Here is a 22,876-nt window from a genome sequence, read left to right on the forward strand (position 1 = left end):
CAATTGAGAAATCAGGGAAAGAAGAGGGACCCCGACCATTACCACTAATGGCATGAAGTTAGAACTGTCTTTCCGGTCATTAGCTGGTTTACCGATTTGTCTTTTATTATAGATTACAGATTCTGTGGGGTACTTTGAACAATAGATAATTAACAAATTGTATGTTGTGGACAGTTGGTGAATTTGAAATAAAGGATTTCTTTTCCCTTCCAGTTCGTTGTGGCGGTGTTCTGGATCATTTATGCCTATGACAGAGAGATGATTTACCCGAAGTTGCTTGATAATTTTGTCCCAGGGTGGCTGAACCACGGAATGGTGAGTTGACTAAAACAAATGATTACCTTTATTTAAAAAAACTAGTAAGTGCTACTTTCTAACTTAGGCTTTCCATTGACTCGTTCTAAACAGCTGTGAAATATTGGATGGTTGTAATGCAGTTATAACCAAAAAAGACTACTGAATGTAGATTTAAAAAGCCTTCCCATGAAATTGAGTCACAATTAAAACTCTGCAGTAGATGAGTCCACAGGTTATACAAAGCATCAGCGGTGTTAGATAGTACAATGGAACGAGCTCATTCTGGGATGAATTTGTGCCATTGAAAGGCTTGTCCACTCTTGGAACATGAGGATCGATTCTCACCTGCACAACTATTCACACCCTGCTCCACCTCCACTCACATCAGTGCGATTGTGTGGGAAGTAACTGCGTCTGGTGCCTGGAGAATTTCCCCCAGAGGAGCAGCAGGGCTGTTCTGTTCCCTGGGAGGCGGGCATTGGAGGTGTCCTCAGGAGTGGCATCCTTGTCAAGGCATATCTGCATGCAGATGTTAGGTCTTCTTTTTGCTGTCAAATTCTTTCTGATGTGTCAGCCATCAGGTCACCTTTCCAAGTTTCAAATCAAGTACTTTGGGTAGTTTGCACATCTCTTCACAAGATTTGAAAAGATATTTTGTGCAGAGAAATTGTGTATCATCTTCCTTTCTGCTTCTGGAATTGAGTATAGTTTTGGTCTTAAGTAAGAAACCTGCTGTGTGTGTGTGTGTGTGTGTGTGTGTGTGTGTGACAGCAACTTTTAGACTGTCACTGGGTGCTCCTGGTGAAAAGGGGCAACCCATCACAGAAATTATAGGGGAGCAAAGAAATGGAAATAATGTCTTGAAAGTGAAGGCTCTTTCATGACTATGTTTTAGCAGTCCTCTTCCCTGTATGACCTTCCATTCTTTGCTGGGAAACTCCTGCTTATCCTGCTAGTTTAACTGACATCTCTAAGAAGTTTTGCCTTACTCCCCCAAGCCAAGTTAGCGGTTTGGTCATTTGTGCGTGCACAGCACTTCCATATCTCTGTTATACACATCTGTATCCCCCAGGGTAAAACAGCGCCTGCAAATGCCAAGCGCTCTGTAAGCTGCCTGGCTTATCGTAGGATCAATACGTATTTATTAGGTTGATGAATAAATTCAATATTATGCCAGTTTCCATAATGCCTTGCTGGTCAATACTAACAGCTACTAGTTTTGAGAACCTGCTGTGCACTAGGCATTCTATAGTAGTTATATCATTTAATTTTCACACAGGTATTATGGATGAGAAAACATTATCCCTTTCACAGATGAAGAAACGTAAGCTCACAAAGTTTCTGATACCTGAAGGACCTTAGCAGAGTACCACTGATGCATCATATCCTATAGAAATACAGTCCTTGACTATTTGGATCCCTCAATTGCACAATATTACCTTCGGGCCAGAGAATTAATTACAACCTTAGCAGATCTTGGCAGTATTTAATGTTTCCGACAAATGGGTTTTTGAGCACGGATACAGCCATTAGAACTTTAGCATGGGTCTCGTCGTTTTCCCTTGATTCAGTTGGATGGGTTAAAATTCTCACTCTTAGAGGCAAACACTATACAGAAATACAAGGAGGATTTGAGTGACACAAATACTTAGGAAAGATAAGATATAAATTAATTAACATGTCAAATCCTCTCAGGTAATATGAGCTCAATAGATTTCTTTCACAGTGAATTTTGTCTCTTAGTACAGATAAATGACAATGTCCTTGCTTTTCTTCATATTTCAATTTATGGTTCCAAGAGTTACAAATAAAAAGTTGCATATGGTCACTGAGGAATATTTTGCAATTTTAAATAATTTACATTACTCTAAATTTGTACATATGAAATTTTAAATACAATATGCCTAAAACAATGTTGGTTATTGATTGGCAATTAAAATATGAACACTAAATGCTGGGATTATGAATGATTAAATTTTTATAAAATGTGTAATATTTGTGAAATATAAAAAAATTAAATAAGTGATTTCAGCTTTGTTTAAATTTTATTCGAAAGTTCAATAATAATTAACTACAATTTGTGTTTGCTTTGAATTTTAATAGACGATTTTGAATATTTAATTTTAAAAATAGAAAAATAATTTATAATTATTTTAATTTCATATTTTGATGAAAACATTTAAATTTTGTACACTTTGATTATAATTATACTTTATGTTAAATTAGTTAGATTTAGCTTAGAGTAATGCTATCCGTAGAGTTCACATTTTGTAAAAATTTTCTTTATAACAACAAATTTTATGAATTTATTGATATGAAGGCAAGAAAGTAAAACTTTGAAATATTTATACTATACTAAATCATTTATATTTATATTTGTAACTTAAGTCAATTTGTCTTTATTTTACTATTCATACACATATTTTTCTGTTTTTTGGGTTTTTTTCCAGTGAAAAGCTAGTTTATTTGTCTTTCATTGTCTATTTCAACTTGTACAGAGAGGGATATTTTTCCCTTGTCACTGGATGAAAGCTTGATGAAGATCCCGTAGATTTCTAGTCACGTTTAGAAGGTATAGAATCCCTTGATGCAAACACAATCTCATTATTTCAGTACATTAAAGTGTTCAGTCACATATATCAATTGGCATTTTCACCTTTATTCAAGATAATTTGCCTTCCCATTCCTCTGCCAGCTAGGGTCAGTCTTCAGGAAGGCTTCTGGTTATCTGAAAAACCAGTATTAGCAGTCTTCATTCTCTTTATCACTCAATTGTCACCCTGCTGCTAGATGCTAATTTTAATCCCTGTGGGGTTGGTATGAAGGGAAGGAGGATGAAAAAGGAAGCTAAGAAAGTTCCTCGTTGACTAATGTTACTGCATGCACGCTTGGTGCATCCTGTGCCTGGCAGACATGTTAAAGCTGTGGCCTCTGTTGCAGGGTCCTTTGTGGGTTTCTTGAAGGGAACATTGGTGTTTTTAGACTACAGCTTCCATGATAGAATGATGCCTTTCAGCCTCCTGGCCATATGGGGCCTCTTAGCTTCTGCCTCCAGGACCCACTATTGTTATCTCTGGCTGTTGGAGACTGCCTTCTTGGATAGGGATCATTTTGAATGACACAAAGCCTAATAATGTTCCTTTAGCTTGTGTCATATGTGGTCCCTAGAATTCTTTTTTTTTAAGTGTATTTTATTGATTATGTTGTTACAGTAGTACCAATTTTTCCCCTTTTGCTCCCCTCTGCCCAGTACACTTCTTCCCTCTAGCAATTCCACTCCCCTTAGTTCATGTCCATGGGTCGTGCATATAAGATCTTTGGCTTCACCCTTTCCTATGTCATTCTTCACTTCCCCCTGTCTATTTTGTACCAACCGATTATGCTTCTTAATCCCTGCACCATTTCCCTATTTCTCTCCCATCCCCCTCCCAGCTGATAACCCTCCAAATGATCTCTATACCTATGATACTGTTCCTATTCTGGTTTGCTTTAGTTGAATTTTGTTTATTTTTTAGATTCAGTTGTCGATAGTTGTGAGTTTGTTGTCATTTTAGTGTTCATAATTTTGATCTTCTTTTTCTTAAGTAAGTCCCTTTGACATTTCATATAATAATAGTTTGGTGATGATGAGTTCCTTTAGCTTCACCTTGTCTGGGAAGCACTTTATCTGCCTTTCCATTCTAAATGATAGCTTTGCTGGCTAGAGTATTCTTGGTTGTGTGTCCTTGCTTTTCATCACATTGAATACTTCTTGCCAGTCCTTTCTTGCCTGCAAAGTTTCTTTTGAGAAATCAGGTGATAGCCTTATAGGCACCCCTTTGTAGGGAAGTCTCAGCTTTTCTCTTGCTGCTTTTAAGGTTCTCTCTTTATCTTGAACCTTTGGCATTTTAATTATGTGTCTTGGCGTGGTCCTCCTTGGGTCTAGCTTGTTTAGGACTCTCTGTGCTTCCTGGACTTGTATTTCTATTTCCTTTGCCAAATTTGGAGAGTTTTTCTTCATTATTTTCTCATTTAAGTTTTCAATTTTTTGCTCTTCTTCCTCTCCTTCTGGCACCCCTATGGTTTGGATGTTGGCTTGTTTAAAGTTGTCCCAGAGGTTCCTAAGTCTCTCCTCATTTTTTTCAATTCTTCTTTTCTTATTCTGCACTGGTTGACTGTTTTTTTCTTCCTTATGTTCCAAATGATTGATTTGAACCCTGGTTTCTTTCCCTTCACCATTGGTTTTATGTGGATTTTCCCTCCTTTCATTTAGCATAGCCTTTACTTCTTCCCTTATGTGTTTACTGTACTTAAGCACATCTGTCAAGCCTGTGAGCATCTTTATCACCAGTGTTTTGAACTCTGTGTCTGTTAGGCTGGCCATCTCGTTTTTTAGGTTGGTTACCTCTTCATCACTTAGTTCTCCCACTGGAACCTTGATCTATTCCCCCTTTTGGGCCATACTTCTCTGTCTTCTCATCTTGACAGGCTCCTGTGTTTGTTTGCCTCTGAGTCTTAGGTAAAGCTGTCGCTCCTGTTCTATTATTCTATTTTGCTTTATGAAAATATATATAACAAGGTAGGGTGATAGAACATTTTAAAAAATACTTTACTTAATATGTAACCTCTAAATATTTCTGTAAATGATCTTTGACCCACTAGGCCTGCATATTTAAATTTTTATAACTACATGAATTCCTAGAGAGAACGTACCCTATACTTAGTAGAGCCTGAACATAATTTCTGGGGACCTGGAACCCTGAACCAAAAAACCAGATGCAGTTTATAAGTCTAACATGACACCAGTTCAGAAGACATTATTAAGTCAGTCTTGAATTTGCAGCATTTAAACTTCCCAGCACAAAATTAGTCAGAAAACAAGCACAAAGGAAAACTCACAGACTCTGACATCCACAGGGTTTTCATTATGACATACAATAAAATTGCCAGAAGTTAGACAGGAGTATAACTAAAGGCAAGTATTCTATCACTCCCTTTCCACGCTCTCTTTTTCTCAGCAAATAATCCTAGAATTTATTTGCAGAAGAGAAGAGGAAATGGTTAAATAGATGAGTTAGAACAGTAACACATCATTGGTGTGAACCACTAAGTTATCTCCAGGCTCCATGAAAATAATAACAAAATTTTTTAAAAATTTACTACAATTGAACTATAAACATATAAATATAGCAAACTTAAAAGGAATCGGTTCAGTGTCCAAAATCAAAAACTATCTATCCTTGAAGACCTATTTATCGTTGCATCCCCCACAATTCAAAAAGTACATGACGGCTATAAGGCATTCACTAAGAGTCAATGATAAAAAAGATGTTTGTGCATTTGCTTTTGAAACATGGAAGAATCTCAGGTTTACATTTATAGCCTTCTTCCACCTTTCTACCCTCAGCCCAGTGATGACCAGACAGAAGAAAAACAGGTGATATCAACAAATGAATCAGGTTCCAAAATGTAATGAGAAAGGTCATGGACAGTTGCGTGGGGATTCCACACAGCTGCAACATGGGGGTGGAGCGTAGTGCTGCACTTTGATCTAATTCAATCTAGCAAACATTTTTTGAATACCTATGATATGCAAAACACCCTGCTAGGCACTGGGTGGTTATAGGATGAAAAAGACACTTGTAATTTTAGAAGATAGAAATGGCACATTTGAAGTGAAGGAAAGTAAGTAGGAAAAGAACTCCACAAGCCAACAGAATAGTTCCCGACAGGCTATGTTCACTCTGACAAGGAGAAGCACTATTGTTTGGGTTGTGAAAATAGAACCCTGAACCTTTCTCTTCTGCTGATTATAGTTTTAAAACATTGCCAATGGAGTAAATATACATTAAAGCAATAGGTAAATAAATAAATATTTAAACTCCAGTATGATCACAGACTCTCATTAACACTATAACAGGAAAAAAGAAAACAAGGCAGTATCTCTGTTTATTGAAGACCTAATTAAATGTTTATGAAGTGCTTTGAGAATGCATAGTACTGTGGAAGGTTAGGATATTATTATTATTACCACAGCTCTTTAAGCATACATGACCTAGATATTCTCATAATCACAGCAGAAGTTGTTCATTCCCCATACAACTTATAAGGAGAGGAAAAAAATAAATCCCACCTCTCTTCATGCTTGATTTGTCAGTTGTTTTTGTTATATGTAACTGATCCTCAAGAGAACCTTACTTTAGGGCACTATTTATTCTGTTCAGTATTATTTTGACATTTGATAATTACTGAAGTTTTTGTACATCTGTCTTTCCCAGAAAAGAAATGCGTTAAATGCTGCTTGTATGATCATTGGTTTTGTAGAAACTCAGATTTGACATTATTCTTTCTGTGAATTTCCAATTCTGGGGTACACAGATTATGTCCTTCAGTGCCCAGGGAACCTGTGCCACCCTGAGAGTGAATATTTTATAAAATAATCTGTTAGTTGAAAGAAGACCATTGTAACCATTCCATTAAAAAACAAAAAACTTGAACTTTCTCAGTTTTCCCAATATATTCTAAAGTAGCTAGAAGATATCTGGAAATTTTTAAAAATAAAAGTTAAACTAGAACAGAGGTCATAAATTTCTTGGGAACCTCTTTCTAAGACTCCCAGTGGAGCTCCCAAAGAAAAAACAAATAAGACCCCAAAGACCTGGGAACAAGGAGTTAATCCACAGTGAAGCAGACACTTTCAGCAATGCAGCACACTGTTCTTGGGTGTAAGCTTTTTTCATACTCGATTTTACTGATCATAGCTTCTTCCCTTGTGCATTTTTATTTGTGATCATTAGTTCCACCAAGTCCAGTTCTTCTGTCAGAGTTTGCTGATCTAAATTTTGACATGAAGATTTGATTATGCTATTTACATCAGTAACAGCTTTAGATTATTCAATGTTAGCTGTTACCGATTTTATTGCTTATTATTCCAACCAGAAGTATTATAAATTGGAGAACATGTATCTTTTTAAACTGGTGTTTGAGAAACCTTTGAAGAATTTTTGAGATAGAGAGACCAAAAGGGTTTTCCGGTTTCACACGTGAGAAGCTTAGAAGTTACATCTTTATCCTAACAAATTAAAGGCGGAACAGACTGAAAAATCAACAGCTCTTCTTATATCCTTAAGAGACAGGAAGACATGGTGAAAACTGCTGGCCCCAAGATTGGAGAGACAGGTAGGCATATATAAAGAATAACAACTTACTGAAGCAGAGATTCATAAGCAGAAACTACCATGGGAACCGGTGGGAACTGGTACCAGAATACGGACAACTGAGCTGTAATTGATGGATTGCTGGAGGCTCAGAGTGGGAAAATCTGGGAGGTCAAAATTCTAGAGAGACCCAGTCTTAGGGGTCCCCACGATATTGTGCGATTTACTCCCATGAACTTGACTAGGTCCCCACAGTAAATATCTGAAAAAAATCCCCTCCTGCTTCCATCATCAGGAGGGGAAAAGCAACCTGTTTTTAAGGTATATTTTATTGATTATGCTATTACAGTTGTCCCAATACCCTGTAGTATCCTGTTCTTAGCAAGGTCTGCCCTGAGGGGAAGCCAACCACAGCCAAAATCACTGAGCGAGAGGATATATTGGGAAAGTCCTCAGAAAACTGAAAAGTAAAGAGAACAAAAACTGAAAAAAAGCAGAACAGAATACCCAAGGACTGTGGGACAAATTCAAAGGTGTGATACATGCATGATGAGATTACCAGAAGGAGAAGAAAGAGAAAGGGACAGAAAAATAAGACTGAGAATTTCCTCCAAATTGTCAGACACCAAACCACAGATCCAGTAAGCTTAGGAAACACCAAGTCGGATAAATACCAAAAAATCTACACCTAGGCATATTGTTTTTTAAATACAGAAAATCAGAGGTAAAGGAAAAATTCCTGAAAGAAGCAAGAAGGATTGAGAGAAGTAGAATGAGAAATGGGACCTAAGAGAGGCTAGAATAGAGAAGGGGAAAAGAGGGGAGAAGAGGAAAGGAAATGAGGTAATGTCATGGGTGAGCAGAGAGATGGCTGCAGGAAGAGGGGGACTGAATAAGGAGATGGGAAGAAGAAGATTGAGGGAGAGAGTTTAAAATGTCCTAGGATAAAGAAAGCACGGTGGCTACGTCATACAGGCTTTTTTAATACCATATCTCCTCCATAGCTTTTTGAGGTTTAGGGGTTAATTTTCTTCTCTGCAGGGCTTGGCAAAGGGCTTGGCATATTATAGGTACTCAGTAACTACTTTATGAATCAATAGATGTTAGTAGGTTGAGCTGGCACCCTTACTGTTCCTTAAATACATCAAGCACCCTCCTTGTCTCAGAATGCTGCTCCCCAGAAATCTATTTGGCTCACTCCTTCACCTCCTTCAAGTCTTTGCTCAATCTCACCTTCTCAGAAAGGCTTACTCTGAGCATCCTATTACGCACTGCAACTACCCCAGGGCCCCCCAGAGTTACTTACGATGCTTTTTATCACCCCCATGGCACTTACCAACCTTGACATATTACGTGATTTTGCTTATATTTTGTATTTGTGGCTTATTATTCATCTCCTTCTGCTAGAATATAATTTCCATAAGGGCAGAGATCTTTGTTTTATTTACTGAGTTATCCCAACCGGCTAGAACAGTACCTCTACACAATGGGCAGTCAATGAATATTTGTTGCATGTCCATGTGTTCCTTTGATTGTTTTCCCACTCCTTATCTTTTCCCCTTCTTAGTAATCGACAGAATATGCAACCCCAAACCATTCACTTCTTTCCTAACTTGTATTTTACTTCACTCTTTAATCTCAGCTTCACTGCAGCAAAATTCTGCATGCATGACCCCGCATCTCAGAGGGTCTTTTTGGTTTTTACGTGTCATGTTACTACTACTGCCTGAAAAGGCCTAAATTAAATTCTAAAGAACACACCATAGGTACCTGAAACACCTAAGAGCTACAGGCAAGTATCTAATAACCTGGATCAAATTTGTTGAAAAGCTTCTATATATTGATTATTTTATCTGGGTATTATTTATTTCTCCTCTAGGGTAATGGATGATGGCTTTTCAAAGCAATTTCCTGCCATCACAGCTCTCTTTGTAGAACTAATTTTTCATGTAAGAGTAGAATTCAAGGCTAATAATATGTGGCTTATACTCTGCCCTTTTTCTTGCTACATCTAATAGATGAGCAAGCCCAGCAGTAGTATGAGTTCATCAAAAGGTCTGTAAGTTATATTCAGATGTTTTGGGGTCAGCAAAACCCAAAGTGTGGTTTACTCAAGTTCTTTTACCCCTAATCCTTAAATCCATAGATATTTCAAAGTAAACTTAATTCATATGTTTCTCATTCATTTGCCATTAGCTCTTCATAGTCAGGGGAGGGAGTGGGACAGGGAGGAAGGTATTGTCTTAGGAACTGGCTTCCTTCTTCACTACCACAGACAGATCATTCATTAGTCACAGACCCAACTCCTTGGCAGAGGTCCATCCCTTTATCCTTTCCAGTTCCCTCTTAATTGAAGTTTCAACCTCAGCAAGCATCTGCGATAGCTGCCAAGGAAAGTGAAGTGGAAAAAAGCTGCATTTTCTGTCTATATCATGGAAGCACAGAATCCCAGAATCTTAAACTTAGGGAGTGATTTTAAAGATCAGCTTGTCCAGATACCATGTGATACTCGTATCTCCTGTACAACAACCTGAAAAATTCCCTCTCAGTCCCTGCTTGAGCATCTCCCACGATGGAGCTGCAGCAGTGGACCAAGACCATGGGTCTTCAGCTACACAAAAGACCTTTGTAAGGAACTGAGTCTTCTATTCAAGTTTCAATTCCCAGTCCCTTCCTCTAGTCTACAGGATTCAAATGCCAGTCCTCTTTGTCCCCCTCATGCTCTCTTCCAAGAGGATCTCACTCTCTCCCAAGGCTTTGGTCTCTGTCACACATGGGACATTCCCAAGTCTGTGTTTCCTGGTCCACTTTCCCAAGGAGCATCACACTCTGCATTTGACACAATGACATTGAGATGAACATATTGAAACAAACTCATTACATGAACCCCGCATCTAAATCTTGTTACTCATCTCATGTTGCCATCTTAATAAAGGCAAGATGCATCTCAAAGCTCCCCTTTATACCACATCCCCCAGAGTTAACAAGCCTATCAGATGTACCTCCAGAGTAGCTCCAAAGTCTGCCCCAGCCTCCTCATCTCCACCCTCTCTGCTTTGATTCAAGGTGTTATCATCTCTCATCTCTTTGCCTCCCCTCTGTCTCCTCACCACATTTTTCTCCACCTTGCTTCCTCCGTTATCTTTCTAGAAAAGTTGAAATTCTGATGGCTTCTTGCTATTGGGTTGGTCAAAAAGTTCACTTGCTTTTTTCCATAAGATGGTTCTAGTAGTGTTTAGTTGTCTTTAACTTCATTCAAAACAATTTTGTTCGATTGTATTGGGGCAGCTGTCATATCAGTGTGCATTAAAAAAAAGTATCAAAATTGCTGAAATTTGGTAAGCATTTTAATATTGAAGATGGAAGAAAATATGCAACATTTTTGGCATGTTATGCTTTATTATCTCAAGAAAGGTAAAAAGGAAACTGAAATGCAAAAAAAAATATCTGCGCAGTGTATGGAGAATGTGTCAAAAGTGGTTTGCGAAGTTTCATGCTGGAGATTTCTTGCTGGATGATGCTCCATAGTTGGGTAGACCAGTTGAATTTGATAACAATCAAATCAAGACATTAATTGGGAACAATCATTGTTATACCATGCAGGAGATAGCCAACATATTAAAAACATCCAAATCAATAAAGTTATTGGTGAAAATGTGTCTTTTATTTTGTGGGAAAGAACGAATGAACTTTTTGGCCAACCCAACACATTCCTTTTTCAGACACCACCCGTGAGTGAAGCAGTCCTTAGGCTCCTAAGCATCTGAGCGCCTCCTGCTGCACTCAGGACACCTTGTTCCTACACCTATTATTTCTCTTATCACATTGTTTGGTTACTAATTATTTATGTGTTCATTCTTGCGATGGTTTATGAGGCCATAAAGGACTGCAACTGTTTCTTTCCATCCTTTTCTCCAGAACCTAGTGGAATGTCAGGCATTTAGTGCACACTCAGCAAATGGTGATGGAAGAAATGGTGTGTAGGCCATTCACCATCATGCTCAGTCTCCCCGACCAAGCTTCAGCTTGTCTAGATTAAGTTTTATAGGTTCGTACGCTTTGTCAAGTGCGCAACAAAGCGATTTAGCCATTGTCTTTGCTTATTAGTGTTGTCCAAGCTTCCATGAATTTTTTGGTAGTTTCATTATACTTTACATTAAAACTTCCATGTGATTTTTAGCTGGCCACTATGTGGTTAAACTAATTTTTAAATTGTTCTTATTTTCATTTTTTATATGCAAAATGTAGGACCCTTATATGTATACCTAGTGGATTCCATCTTGTTAAACTCAATGTGAATAGGGAATCGGCTCTGGAGGAGCCACAGCACCAAGAACTTGAGGATCAATGAATGGATATACTGGGATTTGATAAAATGATGTTTTATTTGTTTTGAATTGAGATACTAAAGTTTGCGCCATTGAGTAGAAGATACTTTGAAGGCTACATACTGAGTAAAGTCAGTAACAAAACAGCTGAATTTTCAGGGCAGTAGATTTTAACCACATGTAACCATGCTTAGAGAGGAATGTTGAGCCTTAAGGTCAAGACAAGTATTTGGATTGAGATGGTACATGTGATGGCAGAAGGCAGGGTGGACAGCAGGAATGAAAATGAAAATGATTTCTATTTCCCAGAATGGAGAAACAGGAAAATTATTAAATATGTATAGTGGAGATAGTTCTGTGACAAGGGTTCTTGAGAGGAAAAGGTTAGGGGCTGGGAATTGGCAACAAGTGATCGGTGGCCTGGGGACCAAACTTACCTATGAAGGAGAGGTGTTGCTTTTCCCATGTTGGCTGGATTCTATATATCTAGAGTTTCTCAGGGGCCATTGTGCTTAGGGAAAGTAGGAAAAGAAACTTCTGAGAGCCCAGAATCATTGTCCCAAATCCATACCTTGGCTTCAGACTATGGAGACAGCAAGAATGGGTTGATGGTCTCCATGTTTTCCTCTGATCTGCACACTTCTTTTAAGTTGTGTAGAAAAATCATCGGCTAAAGAGAAGAACGGAAAAGACTGTAGCAGTCCACTATAATACATCCAACCCAACTTTTTTTTTTTTTTTTCTGTTCGTTTTATTCTAAACCTAAGCTACCAAATCTGTCTCCGAGCTGCCTGGCCTTTTAAGGACACTGGCTAACTTCCCTGAGCCTATCTATACTTCTTCTCAGGTGAGGCTTCCCCAGGAGGTTTCCAGGATCCCCCTCTGCTAACCTGTGGCTAAAAGAGAACTGGAGCCAAAGTTAGCAAAGCCTCTCCAACCTGCCCTCCAGGACATCCCAGGGCTGAGTGTCCCTCCCACCCTCATTTCTCCTTGGAACTTAGCCTCTGCGCCTGTTCATGCACCAGTCCTCTCCTGACATCATGGAACTCGCTCTTCTTTGTGAGCGTCTTTACCCAGTATGCACCTCTGCTGCAGCATCCGCTGCACTGGACTTGCAGTTTGCTGGCACATTTCTTTGGGGGCAGGCGCATGGTCTCAGCCCCTTCTGTATATTCCCATCACCTGCTCAGTGCTTGGCACATAGTAGGCCTCAGAAAATGGTGTTTGAAAGAATGAATGAATAAATGATTAAGTGAATGGATTTCTATCATATTATTTAATGTCTCAGACTGGTAACACTTTCTGGAGAGGAAATAAGATTACTTTCTCTAAGGAGACTTAGGCTGGTACCTATAGTCACCATTTAATTTTCTACATTTCATACCCTAGTCCTTCAGTCTAGAACCTTATAGTGTCTTCGTTCAGCTCATTGGTTTATAATTTTGATGATCAATCTTCCCCTTTTGAATAGCAGAACTGTATCTGCTAGCCTCTGTGTGTGTCCAGCATAATAATAATTAGTCCAAGTTCACATGGCTTGTGAGTGAACTGTCTGGGAGTAGAATGCTAAGGACCTATCTCCATGGAACTTTGTTAACATCTCATTAAAAAATTTTTAAACATGAAATGTCATTATATTTCACCAAACATAATTCATTAGGACACATTCGTGGCATTGTAGATTATTTTCCTTTTCATCTAAGCAAGGATGATTTTTTTCCTACTGTTTTACCATGTTCATATACATATCCAGGGAATGAGCTTGCAGTTGATCTAATGAGGATGTATTGTAACCTAGATGCAAGGATTAGCCAGCTGGTGGAAATACTTCCCCTTAATACAACCCCTTTCCTCCTTATCAAATGCATTAATTTTTGTGGCCTGGTAATATATCTTACAATCCTATATGTGCACTTGCTCACATTGCTACTATCTATATGTGCTAGGATAAAAAGACTGATGTTTGTAAGCACCCCTTTCTGTACTGACCCTGCTGCTATCACCACACACAACAGAATGTCTGTTTTGCTCCCTTCTTTTTGTTACACTGGATTGACCAAAAGAGCCACTGTGTTTCTGGATGCTGTGCTTCTAATTGATGCAGACAAGTGAGTAACCTAGAAAGAGGGACTGAGCCAAATGACCGCTCCACTTTTCTCTGGTTTTATTATTCTGTGAAAACAGTTCCACCAGTGGAGAACTTAAGAGTTTTTGTGGGAATTCATGAGGTTGGTCATGGAAGTACATAGCACAATGTCTGACACATATAGTAAGCCTAATAAATATAAGTCACCGAAGTCTTCTAAAATAGGATAGAATAGGACAAGATCATATAAGATGAGATGAAAGTTTTACTGTGGCTAATGATTTTCATTTATTATCATCTAACAAGTAACAAGTTAGTGTCTAACTGTCTAAAGCTTCAAGGAAGGAAGCCCTGGTGGAAATCCTATATTTTTAGCAACCCTGAATTTATCTATACTCCTAAAGTAAAAAGGTAGTTAACAAAGTTCTCTAAAAGCTTATATAAAATGCAAGATAGTTATCCTTGGACATAGAATTCAAATCTTATTCTTAAGCATTTCCCCTCAGTTGCACCTATTCAAAAGAACATTGCTTAAATTCAGAATTTGACTGCTAATATTCACACATATGGCAAATATGAACTAATCAGACCACAGATATTTTGCTGCATTCCACGGTGTCTCATTTATTTGTTTAATTTGCAGCTATAGCAACTAGATTCTGCCACTTTAGGCTTTTACACAGAGACCTACAGTCTGATCAGCTTGGTTGAAGTTTGGCACTCAGCACTATACTCAATTGAACACATATGCACAAACTCACCACATTTTTTAAGCTGGTTCTCACACAGGGCAGATATATACTATTTGCATTAAAATATGAAAAGCAGTCTTCTGCATGGACAGTAGACAATTAAAAATGTAGCGACTTTCTCTTCTGTACCATTTCAAATCTTACACTTTTCTTGGCATGCTTCTCCAAAGCCCATCTGACGTTGAGGTAGCCTGTCTCTCCACGGAAAGCTCACTCCAGCAATGACTAATGGATTGACCTGGTGCCACACTAGTGCTGCTCCATGCATGCTGCTCTGCACAAGATGAGCATTTGGAAATGACCTTGAAAAAGAATGTTTCCAAGTTAATGAAATATGGGCCTTCAAGAAGTGCCATTCCACAAGCAACTTACAGAAAGGTATTTGCAGCATTGTCAAAGCTCAGCCTCTTAATTTGGCATTGGTTTACCAAGAGTGTTTAACATATGAGGAATGATGCTCCTTCTTGATTTTATTAGTTGCACTTTGTAACAGGTTGGAAAAATTAGGTAATGGAGAAACTGGCATTCCACCATTGTTTCTCTTAGGTGTTTTCTTTTCAAGCTTTTGCTGAAGGAACGGAAGATGCCCAAAGGGTGAAGGTGCAGTTAGTGGATAAAGAGAAGATGGTTAGAAGGTGTCTCTCTGTACTTGTAAACTGCCCAATTGATGGGATTCCATCTACCAGATTTAGGCTCCAGGAGAGGAGCATTGCCTTCTCACAGCATGCCCAGCCATAGAATAATCTGTTGTAGTTTAAAAATGCTCGTTGATGATGACGTCAACTGTGGCTATATGGTTTTCCAGACACTGAGTAATGTGTTTGTATTGATGCACAATGTCTCCTTCCAACTGCGCTTCTCACGCTGGTGAAGTTGGCTGGCATTTCAGGACACGGATAATGAAGCTGTGCTTTAACTTTATTTGGTAGTCAGTGATCAGTCTCCTGGATTGGCATGACTTTGGAATGTCCCCATCAGCTTCCTTCCCTGTGACCTTGCTTTCACAGTCGCAGAGAGTGTATGACAGGTCCAGGTCAGGGCCAAAGTGGGATGTTGGAAGAACTGGGGAGCAAGACATATTTCTCTGAATTCACTCTTAATTAATTCTCTTAAGCTAACTTTCAGATTCATATGCAAGATCAGATGCAATACTTCTTTAAAAAAAAAAAAAGAAAGACCAAAGGGCTCTGGCTGTCTTGGCATTGTGTCTTTGGTGCTGACGGTTCCCAATCTGCCAGTTCTATCTTCAAGTGCCAGGACATGATTCAAAAGAAAAAAGAAGACCATTCAATCCTTTTAGAACATTCTGAGCAGACTGTAAAAGAGTTCTGGCCATTCTTATTTTTTAAATGCTGATAATCCTCACTAAGTAATCCTAGGAAACACACATCTATAAGATCAGGGCAACATACCCTCCACAGCAACTTCCCAGAGCATTTCTTCTTACTTCATCTGGGATTTTTCAATAAGTAATTTGATATTTCTGTAAGTTTATACTGGAATCACTAAAATGAAGACGTTTTTTCCTTTTAAGCTCAAGTCTTCCAGACTCATCATTTTGTAGAGTTACATAAGTAAGCCTTGCAACTAAGCTAAAAATCTAAATTATAGAATATAGCTGTTGCAAAACTTCATATTTTATACAGTAACTTAGGTTAAAACCAAAACATATTTGCAAAAGTTTTTTCATGCAGTCAGTCATATTGAAGTGAAGCTTGGTGATGCTAAATGTCATATGCTAAGTTATTTGCTTGTAAATTTTTTCCCCAGTTGCCTGTTTTGGGTATTTCCTGAAAGACTCTGTCATAGAAAACTCAGAAAGTTTTCATTATCTCACCCTATTTCCTTTAACTACCTATATTTATGGTGATTTGCTTTATATTATAATGCCACACCTTTTTTTTTCACTCTTAAATGTTTTTAGTTAGGCAACACATTTTCTTGAGTAGCCTTCATCCTTAATTTAGAGTAATCTCATATTAATATGCCTAATCTTTAATGTATTTTCTAAGACACTTCTCAATTTCTTAAATCAAGAAGGGATGTGGGTAGGGAGACCAAAAAAGGGATGATAAAAAGAAAAATGCAGCAGGGAACATCAACCATCAGGTATACCATGACTTCTGGTACTTAATATTGTAGCTCTCAGGAATCAAGATGCAGAATAAAAAGAGAATGCCCAAGCCAGTGAGATTTGACACTCAATAACCCTTTGTCCTTGCCCTTCTGCTCACTTCAGCACTGAGCACTACCTTTCTCTTCTTGATGATATTTTTTTTATTTATCTTTTCAGGGGACATTTAAAAATGAGTTGGTAGAGAGCTTAGCATAGTCAGCATAGTCAGGCAATACATTTACCCTTAAGGTATATTCACAGTCTCACCATCCTAATTTTTAGAATCATATGAGATTATTCATGTGTATTGGGAATAGAATGTAAAGCATTTTCTTATGGAAAAGCTAATTCTGCATCCTCACAGAGCTTCCCACAATTGAACGGGTGCTTTCTTTCCAAAGCCTGAGGTAGGGACTTTCTCAACCTTTATTTTAACATGATGGCACTTTGTCCTACTTGCTTTCATTGCGAAATATCTTAGATATTTTCTTTGTACCTTCATATATATTTATACTGGAATATACAATTGAAAGAAATATGATATTGTATTAGTCAGGATTCTCCAGAGAAATAGCATCAACAAGACACACGTATATAATAAGGAATTGGCTCACATGATTATGGAGGCTAAGAAGTCCCAAGGTATGCAGTCAACAAGCTAGAACCCCAGGAGAGCAAATCACCTAGTTTTAGTCCAAGTCAAAAAGCCTGAGAACCAGAAGAGGCAATGCAGTGGGTTCTAGTCTAAGTCTGAGACCAAAGACAGAAGGTGAATGATGTCCCAGCTTTAGAAAGAGTAAAAGAGCAACAAATTCTCCCTTAGTCAACCTTTTATTCTATTTAGCGGATTGGATGAGACCCACCCTCATTGGGGAGAACAATCTGCTTTCCTCAGCCTACTGATCCAAATATTAAACTCATTAAAAGCACCTTTCTAAGCCCTGGCTGCTGTGGCTCAGTGGATTGAGTGTTGGCCTGCAAACCAAGTGTTGCTGGTTCAATTCCCAGTCAGGGCACATGACTAGGTTGCACATCAGGTCCTCAGCTGGGGGTGCGAGTGAGAGGCAACCACACAGTGATGTTTCTCTCCCTCTCTTTCTCCTTTTCCCTCTCTCTAAAAATAAATAAGTAAGTAAATAAACAAATTATATATTTTTAAAAACAAACAAACAAAAAACACCCTCCTAGACACAGAAAAATGTTTAACCAAATACCTGGGTATGCCATGGCCCAACGAAGCTGACACATAAAGTTAACCATCACAGATACCCATTGAAAACCCCTTTTTTCTTTAAAGAACAGCTCCGCTTGTGGAAGTCTGCAGACTTCCATGCCATGAGAGTTGCATTCATGTTGATCAACTCTGCTTGGCCCACATCTCATGCTCCAAGGTGTTGATGGACTCAGTCTGGGAGAGGACCCACGCACCATGAGCACTTTTTAATGCTCCGCTCCGATGGCTCTGAGGCATGGCTCTGAAGCATGGTCAAGGATGGTTTGAGAACCCTTAAATTTGTTGGTCTCTAGGCTTCCTTGGAGTCAATGGAAGTGGCTAATGGAAGAACACAAGAGGAATGTCACCTTGGTTTATGGCTGGAGCTGAGCTGAATGGAGCGTATGGCACACAGACAAACCTGGATAAATGTGCATAACCACGTTAACTTAACCCTTATGAGGTTGTTACAAGGTGGCATCTGTGCCTTGGTTTCTGCTGGGATAAAATACTGGCACCATCCCCAGATTCTAGGAAAAATGAATCAATAGTAACATTTCTTAGAAGATTAAAAACATAATACATGTGTCAATTAGTATTAATCCTTGAAAATATTTATAGAGTTAAATTGTCTGTAACTAATTAGAGATGGCAGTTAACAGGGGACATGGGTTTCCTCTGAGTTATATGAAATGAAATATAAATATTTTATATAACTATTTCCTACAGAAAGGATTTTTTTGCTTGTCGGTGGGATTTTTTTAAGTTTTATTTTATTTTCTTGGAGCTCATTACTTTTCCATAAATCCTATAAACAGAATTACATTGAAGTGAGTCATAGTCTTAACACTTTTTTGAAGCTTCTTTTTGCCAATGCAACTTGGAATATAGGGGATTTTTTAAAAAACTGTGTTTGAAAAACATGGGAAAGGAAGGGAAGAAAGGAAAGAGGCAAGAAAGGAAGGAGAAAGAAGAAGGAGGCGGGAAAGAGGGGAGGAAGGAAGGAAGCAAAAAAGGAAGAGAGGGAAGAAGGGAGGGAGAGAAGGCACAAAATATTTTACTTTAGATTACATTTTTTAACTCAGTGACATTATAAAGGTGAAATGTTTCATGGTATCTCATTGGGAACGTATTTTCCCACAGAAATTTTGTTATATAAGTGGTAATTAATTTTCGAGGCAAGCTATAAACTCTCCTCATTCCATGTTGAAGCCGAATGATTGCACATCCCACTGATAAATAGTAGACTACAGTATCGAAAACTTGTAGTTCTGAAGAACATAAAAGCAATAGAGTCAGTTGTGGGGTTGCTTAAAACTTTTCACTTAAATGCTGGTGCTGGAGGCAAAGCAGATTTGATGTGAGAGGCCTGAAGATGTTCAAAGCATGTAATGCTGATATTTGGGAGCACTGCTCAAAGGAGCACAAGCCATTCCTTTTGAGAGTCTCCGCAGCCAGACGTACGCTTTATGCTTTGCACCGAAAATCAACACACCTTAGACCATATTCATAGGTCTGCAATAAAATGCTGCCCTTCCTTTCTACAACAAATATTGATGGAACACACACTATGTGTGACTTGCTCCTTACCTCTTATCCCAGAAGGAGAGCGGGAAGAATCCCTCTTCTTGTGGAACTTATAATCTAGGGGGGGAGACAATCAAATAATCATACAGAGAGATGACCTGTGATTCATACATTTTTATGAAAAAAAGATATTATATGACTATTAAAGTTGATACCTATTTACAAGAAATAATGATGATTCGCATAGTATGTACCTGGGGATAGAGAGGAAATCTTTGTTAAATACTTGCCATGGATCAGCCACTTACTTTAGGCCATCCTATTTAATCCTAGTGATGCTGAGCGGTAGAGGTCATTATCACCACTTCTCAGATTCTCATCTGAGACTCAGAGACATTAAGAAATGTGTCCAAGATGGGAAGACCCTGTGCAGCAGAGCTGGGGTGCAAACCAAGCCTGTTAGGCTCCAGGCACTTGCTGCCAATCTAAACTGTCTATTCCACAAAACCACTCTGGAAATATTTCCTATTATTTTAATCAACATTTTTTAATATAAGTATCCAAACAATAATCTTCACCTTGAATTTAGTAATGAAAACAGTGCTTTTTCTCCTGATGCTGGTGTTTCTTTTCCTCGGTGTGAGTTATTTCTGCTTCTGCTCTGATGCCATATTTAATTCCCTCATGTCGTAGCCAGCTCACCTGTGGCTTCTAGTACAGTTTCTGCTCCTTCTTTCCCACTATATATTTTTTTATCTGATTTTTTATATTTTGTGTTGGTTTTTACTACCCTGAACATTGCATTGCAAGCTGCCTTCCTGTTTTGAGAATTAGTTAGAATACACATTACATAAATAGAAAAGAAACAGATGTGACTTCTGGAATTCTTTGATGGTCTCTTTCTGTACCTCCATTGGACCTAGAGCAGGCCTTGCACTCAAGAGTGAGAAATAAGAACCAATTGATTGTTAACTGGTTAACTGCAGCAGTTCTGAAGGACAGTCTGGTTCCTTTAAAGAGGACCAAGAAGTTGTTGGCTCCAGCTTTGTACGTTAACTTCATCATAAGTCTTACCACTTTCCTTTTCCTTACTAGAGATGTATCTCCTGCATTTTCTTCTGCCACTCATAAATGGATATAAAGGGCCATCAGCACAGCTAGCATGCAGAACACTGCTCCTTCTTGCTGGGCTAAGCACTTTCTGGATATTGTCTTCTCGATCCTTACAACCCTATTATTATTCCTATTTCACAGAAGGAGAAACTGAGGGTTAACGAACTTAAGTGATTAATGAGGAAAGTGAGAAATAACCTTTTTCCTGGTAATTCAGCAGTAGATGGAAGAAAAGATTAGGGAAAGAAAAAAAAAGGATTAAGAGAAATAAATAGCTTCAGATATGATCAGCAAAAGGCTCAATGATTTGGGGAGAAGGTTCATCTGTGCTGAATTTAGGGAACACGAACTCATTAGGTATATCTGGAAGAGGAGTCAAAGGTGGGGGCATAGCTGGAGCTGTGGTTAGAGAAATAAGAAGAGTCTCAGATCTGAGGACCCTCATGTACCAAAAACTACTTTAGGTTTTACCTTTTGGGAGACAAGAAACATAGCAACGTTTTGCATGAGGAGATGATTCAATTCACACATTAAAGAGTTGGGAAAAGAAAAGAAGGGAGACCCAAGCAGAGGAACAGCATGTGCAGTCAGGAAATACCACCAATATGTTGAACAAACCTCATGCAGTGTGATTCCAAGAAGAGCTGTAAGGCAGCAAGGACACTGGGAGGTCACCCGGGGCCAGTCCCCAAACAACCAGTGTCCTGGCCAAAGAGACTGAACTTGATCCCAATAGCTTGGAGGAGCTGTTGAAGGATTTTAAACAGAGGGAAAGAAGCGTCAGGCAAGCATTTTAGAAGGCTTCCCCCTTTAGCGTCGAGGGAGAAGAACTGACAGGGACAGCCTGGGTTTGGGAGGGAAGACAGGATGTCTGGGAACAGAGCTTTGGTCCACACCCACACTCCAGGGAGGAAAAGCCGAGAAGATACCATCACAGTGGTGGGAGAAAAGCTCAGGGAGCAAGGAAGCCAAGAGAGGAGGACACTTCTGGAAGAAGGCGGGTCAGTCACACGTCCTGGGCCACAGAGACATGAGAGCTGAGGAGTGGCCAAATGACTTCAAGGGGACAGACCAGCAGAGAAAAGAGGAGCCTGCCCGAAAAGCAAAACGCAATAAAAGAAAACCCCATTGATGTGTTTTTTTATTTTTAAGTGAGGAAAGGTGGATGGTTCCATGTTTGGAGCCAGAAATAAGGGCAGATTGAGGACCAAGATTTGAGGGATAAAGATTTTCCCTTATTGACCTCAGCTCCATTTTTTTCCAGGTAGATGATGTGTTATTTCTAACACATGCCCCTCACAGGGTCAGCAGTCTCCCCAGCTACACGACGATGGTCCTCAGTGTCCTCCCTACCGCCTAACGTACTGTCCATGCAGAATAATTTTCTCTGTATTGACCTGAATGTTAGTCTATACATATTAAGGATAAGTCAGAGGAGAACGTGCAGGAACATAGTGAGAAAGAAGTTCCTTGTTTGGCGCATTTCTTGAGAAACTTTAAAATAATTCTTCCCATTTGTGTCTTCTCATTTGTCAGCACACCCCAAGCAACAAAAGCAAAAGTAACAAAAACATGATTTGGTTCACTGGAAAGCTACATGGTTTAGATTATGTCTTTAAAATGTTCTGGAATATGACTTAGATATTTAAGAGCCTTCAGAAATTTCTGTAGACCTGTCATTAGAGACAAGCCATTTGTTTTTGTGAGGATTCAGAAAAAGAGAAATGTATTTTAGAAAATAGATGAAATTAGACTTGACTTGGAGAAAGAGTTCTCTAGCCAAATGTTATTTAGACACATTGGACCATGGACTCCAGGCTTTGACTGTTTCTCAAGATAAATATGCAGGTAGGAATCAGGAGGAACAGTTTCAGAGATTGCTGCAAAGCTGGTATTATAATGAGCTCAGCCTGCCCAGGACATCTTTGGAGGTATAAGAACACAGATGAGAGAGAAATGCCTCTCAGTTCTTTCACATAATTTCTCTAATCTTCCTGGCAATTAAAAAAAAAAAAAGAAAAATTCTTCAGGAGTATAAAATGTTATTGAATCTGCAGCAGTCGCCATGGTTACCTGCATAGTTTCGTTGCTTTATTAATGTGTAATTCCCTTTATTTCTGGAAATATCATTATAGTGAAACATAATAGTCTGCAACCTCTTAGCAAGTTTCACCATGTATCTCAGAGACTCTGCCGATGGCTGTGACAAACGTGTGTGGTTTCTGGGCCACCTGCGTGCTGTGTATCCAGTAACTAGGACATCATTGTTTAGGAAAAAACAACTTGAAGTTAATCACTCTTGAGAATT

At 38.8% G+C, this 22,876-nt stretch overlaps 1 protein-coding gene and 1 pseudogene across 2 annotated transcripts in view; both read left to right on the forward strand.

The window, feature by feature from the left end:
- The window catches only part of AIG1 (androgen induced 1), a 224,912-nt gene that overhangs the window by 78,812 nt on the left and 123,224 nt on the right, over positions 1 to 22,876 (forward strand). For both annotated transcript variants that reach the window (XM_090279925.1, XM_090279926.1), the window contains exon 3: positions 214 to 315. In XM_090279925.1, coding sequence (XP_090136051.1) covers positions 214 to 315 — 102 coding nt within the window. The remainder of the gene's footprint in view (positions 1 to 213; positions 316 to 22,876) is intronic.
- On the forward strand, positions 15,753 to 15,863 carry LOC150007872 (small nucleolar RNA SNORA57; annotated as a pseudogene).

This window comes from Furipterus horrens, unplaced genomic scaffold, assembly GCF_987537825.1.
Source record: "Furipterus horrens unplaced genomic scaffold, mFurHor1.1.pri manual_scaffold_6, whole genome shotgun sequence".
Classification (NCBI taxonomy): Eukaryota; Metazoa; Chordata; class Mammalia; order Chiroptera; family Furipteridae; genus Furipterus; species Furipterus horrens.